Source organism: Neofelis nebulosa, chromosome 10, assembly GCF_028018385.1.
Source record: "Neofelis nebulosa isolate mNeoNeb1 chromosome 10, mNeoNeb1.pri, whole genome shotgun sequence".
NCBI lineage: Eukaryota > Metazoa > Chordata > Mammalia > Carnivora > Felidae > Neofelis > Neofelis nebulosa.
In genome coordinates, this window is record NC_080791.1 from 21842266 (window position 1) to 21854664 (window position 12399).

Genomic DNA, 12399 nt, shown 5'->3' on the forward strand with positions numbered 1-12399 from the left:
GGGCAAGGGAGAAGTCAAGCTGTGATGCGGGCCAGGCAGCCTCAGCTGACCCCACAGGGAGCTCTGGAGCTGAAATGATGACCCATCAGAGTTGTTCCAACTTAGGCAGAAACCTCTGGGCCTTTATATCCCCATATCGGTCAGTCACTGGATATGGCTGTTCCTCAACGGGAAGGCAGGGCAACAATCTGGAGCCAAAGCAGTCCCTGAAGGAGCTGACAGCTGGAAAAATGACAACATTCCCCAAAGCTGAGCCAGGAAGTCCTTCCTTGAAGCAGGATCTGGGAAGTGCATCCCTGTGTCCATCCTAGAAGAGTATTTGATACCGTGGAGAGACGCTGAGACTGCTATGTTAATTTTTTTAAATCACTCATCAAGAGAAAGGAGAAAAGACTTCTGTATCCATGATAAAATTAGAGAATCTTTTGCAAAGATCAGTATGGCAGATGCTATTGAGACAACTGAGTGATCTGCTACTGGTGCCATTTACAATGAATTGTTGCTACATAAACCTGGTCTGTATAGGCAAGCAGAAGGACCCTCACAGATTATATACCAGTTAGGAAGGTTATTTGGAGAGGTGGCTAAGGAGGAGGAAGATCAAAGAAGGACAGTCCTATGGTCTACTTTCAGGAAATACCCCAGAACATTGGTTAGTTCTGGGGAAATCCAACTCAAGTTTGGGCAAGAGAGTGAAAGTGGGCATGATTCAGCTGCCTGGGGTTGAGTTCCCAACATCTAGATCCCATCCAGATCTCATCCAGACCCCATGAGAGTGGAATAGGCAGGCTTCCCATCTCTTTGAGGTAGGCTCTTTGGACTAACTGGTGATCAAGTTTTCTGATTTGTTACCGGTGTGGGTCAGTCAGGCACAAATAGCACAGTGGCAAACAAACAGCAAATTGCCTCTTACTGCCCATCAAACAATTGGTTCTGTGTGGAGTGGACTGTTGCCAAGGACCCAGAGACTCAGGGCTTTGTGCAGAGATGGCCAGGGATCCCCCAGCCATATACATCAGAGATAATTCAGCTCTGGTGAGCTCTGGGGTATAGGACCTCAAGACTCTGGTGCCAGAAACACTCATTCTTTTAAGTTTCTGAAGAAAACAGATGTTCCTGAGCAAACAGATCCCTTTGCTGAGAAATGAACTCCAGCCATTGAGAAGATAAACCATGTGAAAAGGTCAGAAAATGGGAGCAGAGCTCAAGATGTGAGCTCCGTGGACATCACAAGAGTACAGATTCATATGAAACCACTGGCACAACTGCTGGCAGGATGCATAGACCTTGAGGTAGAGAGAGAGTTAGAGCAAGGAGCTACCTAATCACACTCTCCCCAGTGTTGAAGGCTCTGTGTGTGTGTGTGTGTGTGTGTGTGTGTGTGTGTGTGTAGGAATACACATCAATCTCACTCTGGCCCTCTCAGGGAAATGGCTGTTTTCTTTAAAAAAAATTTTTTTAAAGTTTATTTATTTATTTTGGGAGAGACAGCACAAGTGTGGGAAGGGCAGAGAGGGAGAGAGAATCCCAAGTATGGCCAAATACATGAAACCGTGAAATCGTGACCTGAGCTGAAACCAAGAGTCAGATGCTTAACTGACAGAGCCACCCAGGTGCCCCTAAGATTTTATTTTTAAGTGATCTCTACACCCAGCGTGAGAATTGAACCTACAACCCCAAGATCAAGAGTTGCATGCCCTATTGACTGAGCCACCCAGGTGCCCCAAGGGGTGGCTTTTTTCTGTTCCTTGCCCATCTGGGTGGAGGTGGAACAGGTTACCTTCTTGCTACTTGGTTATTTATAAATCATTCTCCCTCCTTTTTCTTAGCTTCGCCCCTCACTTTGAATCTAATGTTGTTAGGCCATACCACTCACTGCTTTCCAAGTTATTCTTGTCTACTAACCTCCGGGTCTTTTCTCAAAATTCCCTGAAGACTGTTGTTCCTGTTTCTCACCAACACTATTCTTGTCATATATTTTGGTGATTTTGATAACCTTGGGAACATTTCAACCAGTGCTTGACTAGAAGCAACTAGAAGTTCTATGACTTCTTCCCCAGTGATCTTGTTTTTTAATCTTCCTCTTGGTTCCACCACAGACTTTGACAGGACCAATCTGCAGTGTCTCCATACTCTCAGTTTCAAGCATCCCCCGTCTTATCTTTTTGGTGCATTCTTTCCAGTATCCTGCTTTAACAAACCTTAGATCTCCACTGGAGCCTTTAATCTCTTGATCCTACTAACTTTACAGTGCCCCTTACATCCCACTTGTCCTCCTGTTCCACATCACCTATTTTAAGTTCCATGGTCAGTCATTTAATTACTTCCTTGCACTAATCTTCAACTCTCTTCAACTCCCTAATCTTCATTTCTTGCCTGATAGTAATACTTTGGTAAAACCTCAACCCTGGTTAAAATTAATTTTTCTACTACTGTTGCCTGTAACCATTCAATTGAAGAAAAACAATCAACAATGCTGACTGGTCTCACTTTAAATTCATAATCATGAATCTCACATGGGTCCTCACAGCCATCTAGCAATTGTACAGGTCTCTGATTTTACTTTTCTGGACAACTATTTTGTACTTTATTTTCCTTCTTCAGACCTCCAACATTTCTTCCTCTATACTATTAATCGATGAACTTCCTTCCTATCTGTGTTAGTTATCACTTTCTAATCCAAATTTAGCATATTAAAACAACAAACATTATCTCACACAGTTTCTGGGTGCATAGTCTGGCTCGAGGTCTTTTATGAGATTGCTGTCAAGTTGTTGGCCAAGACAATAGTCTCTGAATATTTGGGGCTGAAGGATCCACTTTCACGATCATTCACAGGGCTGTTGGCAGAAGTACTTTGCCATGTGGGCCTTTTTATAGAGCTGCTTGTGACATAAATGGCCTCAGAGCAAGTGATCTGAGAGAGAGTGGGAACAAGTGAGAGAAAGAGAGAGACATAACACAGCATCTTTACATCCTAATCTCTGATGTGATATATCATTACTTCTGCCATATTCCATTGGTCACCAGACCAACCCTGGTACAGTGTAAAAGGGGACTACAGAGGGTGTGAACACCAGGAGGTGGAGAACATCAGAGGCTATCTTGTAGGCTGACTACAATACTATTTTACAGAGAAAATGGAACAGTTAGAAGAGAACTTCCCCAACTCCCACCACTATCTTACCCAATTACCAGTATATAGTCTGCTTTCCCTGCTATTGTTATAGTGAACTTTTCCTCCTGCTATCTAAGGCCATTCCCTCTTGCCCACTTAAGGACTCAGATGCAAACATTTTCCCATCTCTCTCCTGCATTGTCAGCTTTCTCCTATCTACTGGAAAATTCCCAACAACAAAAAAATGTGTGCTGTGATTTTAAAGAATCATCTTGTGATTCTATCTTTCCTTTCAGCTACCCATTTCTCTATGTCCCTTTACAACAAAACCCATTGAAAAGGTTGTCTAAAATTGCTGTCTCCAAATCCTCCTTCCCTTCTCTTTTAAGTCTACTCCATCAGGCTTATACTCTCCAACTACTCCAAAAACACTGCTCTTTTAAAAGTCATCAATGACCACATTGTTAAACCCAATAGTCAATTCTTAGTTATCCAATTTGAGCTATCAGCAGGATTTAACATGATGGTCTGTTCTCTTCAATGAAACATTCCATCCACTTGGATTTCAAGCTATCACACATTCTTGGTTTTCTTCCTTAGCTTACTAGCTGATCCTTCCCTCTTTCTGCATTCCTCTCCCATTCTTAGCCTCTTTATTGTTAGGATACTCCACGGCTCAGTCCTTAGATCTCTTTTCTTATCTGTCTATAATTCACTCCCTTGATGATTTCATTTCATCTCCTGGCTTTAAATTTATAAGCTAACAACTCCCAAGTTTATATTTCTAGTCCAGAACTCTCCTATGAACTGCAGATACTTCTATCATACTTCTATCATATCTTAGATGTCAATTAAACACAACTTAAACTGAACTCCTGATCTTTCTCCCAAACCTACTCCTTCCACCATTTTCCCCAGCTGAGTAAAATGGCAACTCCATCCTGTCAATTGCTCAGGATGAAATCACTAGAATTTTTCTTGACTCTTCTCTCTCTCTCACACACACGCTCCATATCCCAACTTTCAACAGGTCCTGAAAGTTCTGCCTCCCAAGTATATTCAGAATCCAACTACTTCTCACCGTCTTTACCACTACTTCCCTGATCCAAGACATCATAATCTCCTATTGGGATTACTGGAATGGCCTCTTAATTGGCCTACTGCTTATACTTCTGCCACACTCAGTCTATTCTCAATATGGTGCCCACAGTGATTTAAAGAAAAAACAATTGAGTCACATTATGGCATTCCTTTGCTCAAACCCTCCAGTGGTTCCCCATCTCAATGCCTTTTCATGGCTTACAATGCTTTATATAATTGCCCACCCCCTAACTTTTGACTTCCTATATCAACACTCTCCCCCTCTCACTCTCTACCAGTCACGCTAGCCTCCTTGCTGTTTCACAGCCAGACAGATACCCACTTTGGAGTGATTGTACTTGCTGTTCCCTCTACCTGGAACACTTAACTCTCCTTTGAAGATCACAGTAGCTTGTTCCATTATCTCATGGAGGTTTGCATTGGAGCCTTTGCTCAAAAGTACCTCAGTGAAGGCATACTATCTAAAATTTCACTTCCCCTCCAGTACACTGTTTATCTTCTTTCTCTGCTCTTCCTCTCCAGTATTCATCAGCCTCAGGCACATTTACTTACTCATGTGTTTATTCGGTTACTTCTCATCATATTACAAATTCCACGAACAAGGGATATTTGTTTTCTTCACTGCTATATATTTCCAGTGCCCAGAACAGTACTGATATACAAAAAGCTTTCAATGATATGTTAAATGAACGAATGAATGGGTACTTCACGTAATGAAGTGCCCCAGAATTATAGTAGAGCTTGGAGCAGAGAGGGTGACGAGGCTGCGCTGTTCAAATATAAGAATATGTATGTATTAAATAGCCTTATAAACGTAATGATGTGTACACAGGATGGGTATGATTTACTGTTAGTTTAGTCTGTTCCTGTTGGAAAGCTCTGTCAGACCCAGTTTTTTCCATTCTTTTCCCCTGCTTCCCTCTATTGGGACCCCTGGCCCTCTGAGTCAGCGCTCTTCAGTTCAACGTAACCTTTTCCCGCAGGTTTTGTGCTGGTCTCGATCTCTGCACCAGGGGCCTTACACACGTTAACTCTCGCATCACTCAGCAGCTCCGCGAAGCCACTCGTCCCCGCCCCGCTCCTCGCGCCTTCCCAAACCCCGCCCCCTGAATGAGACATGGAGCGGAAGTGACGTTGCCGCGGAGCTCGAAGTCCCGCCCCTTACGCTTTCTCATCCCCGGGGAGGGAATGCAAGACCGGAAGGGGCCGATACATGGCCACCGAAGGGCGGGGCCGGACTGGGCGGGGCCCGGCGGCCCTCCCGAAAGTGGCGGTTTGCTGGAGGCGGTTACCTAGGAACCCCGAGTAGTTTGAATGTGTGGCGACCTGTGCACCGGTGCTTGGTCGGTGCTATCTCAGCAGGAGTGGGACCCCCGAGGCCTAAGAAACAGGCTTTTATCTGGCTCGGGACTCCTCGGCATTCATCGCTTCCCTCCATAACCGGATAGCAGTTATTTGGACTCAGCCTCAGACCCAGGTTCCCACCCGACGCTACCAGCCCCCTTCCTCTCTGGCTGCTACGGTCGTTCCTCCCTTTCCTCGCGGTGCCACCAGTGGGCACAGTCTTCGTTCCCTCAGTAGATCCCTTTTCTCTCCCCTCTCATCCCCATTCCTTGCACAAGGCAGTCTTTAAAACTTAACGCTTTTCATTTGTTCCCATTTTCTTCTCCAGAATTCTTGTTCTTCGACTGTCTGTCAGGCTACTTACTGCCTCCTCCCAGGTTTCTCTCCTTTCCAGGAGCCTGTGGCTGATGGATTAGGAGATTGAGCTTTTAACGCAGTCGCTTGAAGATTTTAAGCTTCTCCTTTCTCCTATCCAGGGGTCACATGCCAGGAAGGATGGCCCCCCTCAAGAAGCCTCGAAATGCCGCAAGGTTGCCCCTGGCTTTAAACCCCCTGAAGAGCAAGGACGTGTTGGCAGTGCTGGCCGAAAGGAACCAGGCTATAGTGCCAGTTGGGGCCTGGGTGGAACCTGCCTTGCCAGATAGTTCGGAAGTCCCAGCATATGTGAGTGTCAGTTTGATGCAGATGTGGTGGGGTTCCTCCCCTGTTTTTGTTCGTTTGTTTCTTTCTGTTTTTTTGTTTTTTGTTTTTTCTTCTTCATATTAGCCTTCTCTAATCCCTGGTGCTTAGATAAAGATGAACTGTCTGGGGGATGTCCTTTTATAAATAGTTATGTTCTTGCCTTAGGATTGTAGAACAAACATGTATTTGCCAAAACTGTATTTCACAAACTCTTGATTGCTTGCTGTGCACAAGACATACGCACTGTCTGTATCTTCTGGACACCCTGCAGCTAGTAGGGATGACAGTTGCCACACTTAATTTAACATGAATTGATTGTTTAGAGTTATGGTAAGTGTGTGATAGAGATTCTGTAAGATTCAGATACAGTAAGAGAATAAGGAAAGAAGAGATTAATTCTGACTGAGATCCTGAGGAAGTTTTAACTATAAACTCCAGGAAGACGCGGACCTTTATATTTTGTTCATTCCTGTCCTGTCATGTAGTAAGTCTCAAGGAAATATTTGTGGAATGAATGAGTGTGGAAATATAGCCTATGTTAGTCCTTAAGAAATGAAAATGCTGTAAGTATAGATCGTAGGGAAGCGCATTTCAGGTGAAGGGAAACTTTTGCAAAGTTTACATGTGCGCCTGTTTCCATAATAACTCTCATATGTACTAATTAGCGCAGGAGGACAATTTTGTAAGAAGGTTTTTGATAGTCTTTCACCAAACTGTGCCCCTTAGCTATTTGTTGGAATTTTATTGTGGCACTTATCACATTATATTTATAGTAAGATGCATGCATGTCTACTTTTCCTGATGGAGTGTGAGCTTCCAGAGCACAAGGGGAAAAAAAAATCTCATTTTTTACCATCCCCAACTTTGTCTTAGTGCCTGATAAATATAAGCACTTGGTAAGTATTTATGGAATGCACAAATTGTGTGAGGGTATTCTGCACATATAGACAAAATGCTGAACATGAGACGAAAAATATGAGTGGTCCTTGATCTCAGAGAAGAAATGAGACATGTTTAAAGTAAATCTTAAATAACAAAGCAATTTCATATATTCATTTTATTTTTTTATATGTATGTTCATATATATTCATTTATTCCTCTTCTGCCTATTTCCAGAAAGGATTTGAAGTGTCTAAGTAGTATATGATTAAGTGCTATGATACTTAAGAAGAAAGGTAGGACTTTGGGTTGATGTGATACAGGCAAGCTTAATGAAGAAATTAGGTAATCAAAGAAGGAGGAAGATTCTCCAATTAAGGAGAATGGGGAGAGTAGGAAGTGAGGGAGGTATATTCAGGATTCTAAGGGTAGATTAGATTGATTGGAGAGGATGTGTAGTGGGATTGTGGAAAATAGGAGCTGTTGGGAACCACAGCTGTAGGGAAATCTTGGATAAGGGATTGACTTCATGCATTGTGTAATATTTACAGACAAATATGGTAAAACAATGTTTTGACTAGGTTAATTGCTTCAAAAATTTTTTGAGGTGAGATATAGATTGGCTTCTGGGGGACGAATTAGGATATAATTGTAACAATTTAGCCATGAAGTATGGCATCAGGACTTGTTTCATGATAAGGAATAGAAAGGGAAAGCTTTAAAAAAGGGTGGTTGAAGTAGGAATGAAAAGGGATAAGTGTAAGAAACACCCCAGAAGAGTTAAGAAGGTTTGGTACAAAGGTATTTTGGTATTTAAGTTATTGACACCTCGTTTTCATTGCTCAAATTATGGCATCTTTGTTTCTTTTTAATCTTTATTTATTTTTAAGAGAGTGAGAGAGACAGAGTGAGAGCAGGGGAGGAACAGAGAGAGGGGGAGACACAGAATCCGAGGCAGGCTCCAGGCTCTGACCTGTCAGCACAGAGCCTGACTCGGGGCTGGAACCCACGAACTGTGAGATCATGACCTGAGCTGAAGTCGGACACTTGACCGCCTGAGCCACCCAGGCGCCCCTGGCATCTTTGTAATATAGCATCAAAATGCCTAAAAACCACCAGAATTTTCTTTTTCTGTGTTAAAAAGAATTTAGTCTCATGTTCCCAAACTTTAACTCAAAATATTAGTCTTGGAAAATATATGTCTCCTTTCCCTCACTTAAAAAATTTTGATCAGTACCAGTCAACGGCAATTTGATCAAGCATTTCCTAGAACTCTACCAATTTAGTGTATATAGTCTGGGGAATCCACTCTTATTGACAGATGCAGCTTCTGTCAGCTCAGAATAAATGCTGAATAGTTACTTTTAAAGTGTGGTAGACCTAATACATGCTTATTTTAAAGGGAAACTCTTAACCATTTTTGTTTCAAAGTTTCAAGGAGCCATTGAGATTCCTAAGAATACCATAGCTTCAGACCTCCCCTTCCACTAATTAAATTAGCATCAAAGGACACTGGTATTCTATCAGCATATATGGCTGTCGCATTATTTTATGATTTATCTGATTATCTGTTGTTGTATAGCAAACTGCCCTAGATGTTAGTGGCATAAAGCAAATTATACCGTGTGTCAGGATTTAGAACAGGGCACAGTGAGGATGGCTCGTCTACAACACGATGTCTGAATCCTCTTGGTTGAGACAGCTGAAATAGCTGGAGATGTCTGGGACAACTCTACTGGATTCTGGCTATTGGTTGGATTTCTTGTTTCCTCTTCATCTGGCCATCTACTGGGCTGTGATGTCCAGGGTGGCTTTCTCACTCACATGTCTGGCACTGGGCTAGGATGACTAGAATGGCTGCGGGCTTGCTTGGTTGCTTTCTCTTTCCGCATGGTTTCTCTACCTGGCTAGTTTGGGCTTCCTTTCAGCATGGTGGTCTCAGGGTAGAACTCTTATATGGTGGCTCGTTTCCCCTAGGGCGAGCACTCCAAGAGCTGTAGGTGGAAGTTGCTTTAAGACCTTGCTTGAGAAGTCATGGAGCCAATGCTTCTGCCTCATTCTGTTGGATATATACAGAGCCAGACTACAATCAGTATGGGAGATTATTACACAAGAGCGTTGATACTGGGAGGCTTGATTCACTGTGGGGAGAAGGGGAGATCATCTTTGGAGACTACTGTGAGTACTAAACATAAGTTTCATCATACGTGAATTATCCAAAAATGTTCTTTGTTTGTTGCGAGAAACACTTCTTTCTATATTGTCCCCTTGGATAGTCCTTAGGGTACAAAAAGTCTATGTCTATGAGGAATTAGTTGTACAATTGAAACAATATCTATTTTTGCTTAAGCCAGTATTTCTCAAATTTATTTGACTCTGGGAATCTCTTAATGTCCCAGAATCTGAGACAATGTTCTTGGGTTCTGATGGCCTTATAAAATGGTGTTTGCTGAGCAAAATATATTTCTAAAATATGGTATACTCTTACCTTTGGTTTACAGTTGAGATTCACAATTTGGAATCAGTCATACACTAACAAGATGTTCAATAATCTCAGCATGGGGGTAAAAGGGGGCAGACAGACAATGGACGTAAAAGAGGCAGGATGGCTTTAATTTTCTGGAGCCTGAGTTAATTTTGGTCAGTTGTTCAGTCTTTACTACATATATCTCTACTTTGGAATTATTTTACCCAATTGTTCTTTGATATTTGTTTTGTACGCTCTATTCCTATGGTATATACTTGTGTAGAATATGGGATAGACTTCTTGGAAAATGTAATTTTTATTGGAATTTAAATTCTTTTCATTTTGAGAGTTAATGATTGCCTTATGAAATATTTGAGGCACTTTTCTGAATTAGAATTTGGAATCACTGTGTTAGAAGAAGGGCTGGATAGGAGTATGATTTTATTTATTTGAAGATCCCTTATGAAAGAGAGACATAGTCAAGAGACAAGCAGTAACAGTATAGGGCATAAGTATTGGAGTCAGAGAGACTTGTAGCTCTGCTGCTTGCCAGCTGTAGGATCTTGGGCTAAAGATGAATCTTTCTGAGCCCCAATTTCCTCATCTTTAATATAAAGAATAAGAATACCTTCTATTGGAGGTAGTTTTAGGGATTTAGTGATATAATGTGGTTAAAGTGCTTGTCTTGTAATAGATCTTTAATGATAATAACTGCTTGGGGCACCTGGGTGGCTCATTGGTTGAGCGTTTGACTCTTGGTTTCAGTTCAAGTCATGATCCCAGGGTTGTGGGTTCAAGCCCCGAGTTGGGTTCTGTGCTGAGCATTGAGCCTGCTTAAGATTCTCTCTCTCCCTCTGCTCCTTTTTCCTGCTTGTGCTCTCTTTCTCTCTCTAAAAAAAAGTACCTGCTTTTAATTATGCCTGTGGTTGTTATTCAAAGCATTCAGAGAAAGTGAATACTGATTAGGGACTCAAATGGGATAAAATGTTCTAGATCGTTTAGAATGTGTTTTAGAATTGAGCATTACACAAATATTGAGTGCCTTTATATTCAAGACTCTGTGTCATATACTGTAGGAGAAACATAAGAGGATAAATACATTTCCTCCCCTCACAGTGTACCTAATCTAATGGGGGAGTTGAGAAGTATTGCACTCAATGTTAATAAGAATGAGAGGTACTATAGCATAGGAAGCTCAGAGGAAGAACCAATTATGGAAGGTGGTTGGTTATTAGATGGTCTTAAAAAATGAGTACCACCTTTACTAGATGGAGATGACAGGAAGGTTAAAAATGGAGCGTAAATCTGAGTGTGAAGGCATTTTATAATAGGACATTTTTGGTGAGCGGTGAGCAATTTGGTGTATCTGGACTGTTTTATTCATTTTAGAAAATGTGTAACAAGATAGGTTTGAATTGGTTCATTAAGAATTAATGAAGGCAACTTTAGTTGTCAATTCAATGAAAAATTAAGATTTGATTTGAGTACAAAAATTCCAATTTTTAGTTTTTGATTTGGTTTGAGTTCTTGGTACTCAGTAGCTATGTCTAGATTATCAGCTTCTGAACTCCTGTGATTTCCTTACTATACTGGGAATTTTGGATTATAGAACTGAATTATTTTGTTGGGATTGTACCTTGACAGCTTTGTGCTTAAAACAGTCCTAACAGGCAAAACTGCTGACATTTAAGTTTATTTTCTTTCATCTTTCAAGACTTCAGCATATATGATTGAAGAAGAACTAAAGGAACAACTAAGAAAAAAACAAGAAGCTCTGAAGCATTTTCAGAGACAAGTCAAACGCCGAGTAAATCAACAAATCAGGTTGCGAAAAAAGCATCAGCTTCAGAGATCTTATGAAGCAGTAAGTTCAAAAGAGAAACCATATTTTATTCTTACGTTGTTCTGCCTCATTTTTTTGTTTTCACCAAATAATCAAAAACAATGTCAGAATTTTGGATTTGGGTTTGAATTTTGGCTTTGCAGCTTGCTAGCTATGTCACCTTGGGCCTATTACATCTCTGGACTGTAGTTTCTTTATCTATAAAATGAGGCTATGATATTTGTCTCACAGTGTTGTTAGGAGAATTTGATAGGTAAATTATTAGCACATTAGGGATGCCTGGTAAATATTAGTTTCATTGCTTGCTAAAGCTTTCCTCTTTCTATCCTTGACCCTGATTTAAAGTCTTTTGGGCCACTTATAGGTAGTATTTGATTGTACTGGCCCGGAGTAGAATCTCACTAGAAGAATCTCACTCTTTCTTCCTTTGTGTAGGCAGAAAAAGAAGGCTCTATAGCCATGCAGTCCTCAGATCCAGCACATTTAATTCCTAAAAGAACAAGTGTTTTTCCAAAGAACTTGAATGCTGCAATTGGAAGTGCTAGGTTACCTCCTTCCCAGGTGCTGGGGGATGGACTAGAAGATAGAGAGAATCAGAATGAATTACTCCAACAACAAGCCCAGGCTGTAAGTACATACTCATTTTATGCCTGATTTTCTTTAGATACATGCCATATTTAGAATATGAAGTAGAGATTAGGAGGTATCCTACTCAACTTCACTTTTAATTACCTTCTTTTTTTTACTTTTGTAAAGTGGGGAATAGTGGAATGATGTTTATTTTTTATACATATTCTAAATTTATTTATTTTTGGTAAGACAATTTAGAATCATCTAAAGGAAGCTGCCAAACTCTTAGAGTTAAAAACTTATGAGAAAGAGCTTTAAGTTAAAGAACATAGATTTTTTCCCAATTGTACTGGAATTGTGTTATGGGTAAGTTATTGTTTATGGTATCTGGACAGA

General features: G+C 41.1%; 1 protein-coding gene across 15 annotated transcripts in view; it reads left to right on the forward strand.

Annotated features, from left to right (window-relative positions):
- The first annotated feature begins 5401 nt into the window (after nt 1-5401).
- The window catches only part of CCDC15 (coiled-coil domain containing 15), a 102780-nt gene continuing 95782 nt past the window's right edge, over nt 5402-12399 (forward strand). For 5 of the 15 annotated variants that reach the window (XR_009249566.1, XM_058687182.1, XM_058687190.1 and 2 more), the window contains exons 1-4: nt 5402-5696; nt 6040-6226; nt 11305-11454; nt 11869-12060. Coding sequence is in view for 14 of the 15 variants with exons in the window: in XM_058687182.1 (XP_058543165.1) it covers nt 6047-6226; nt 11305-11454; nt 11869-12060 (522 nt within the window). In the remaining variant the exon portion in view is untranslated. The remainder of the gene's footprint in view (nt 5697-6039; nt 6227-11304; nt 11455-11868; nt 12061-12399) is intronic. The other 10 variants (XM_058687179.1, XM_058687185.1, XM_058687183.1 and 7 more) reach the window with 4 other exon arrangements.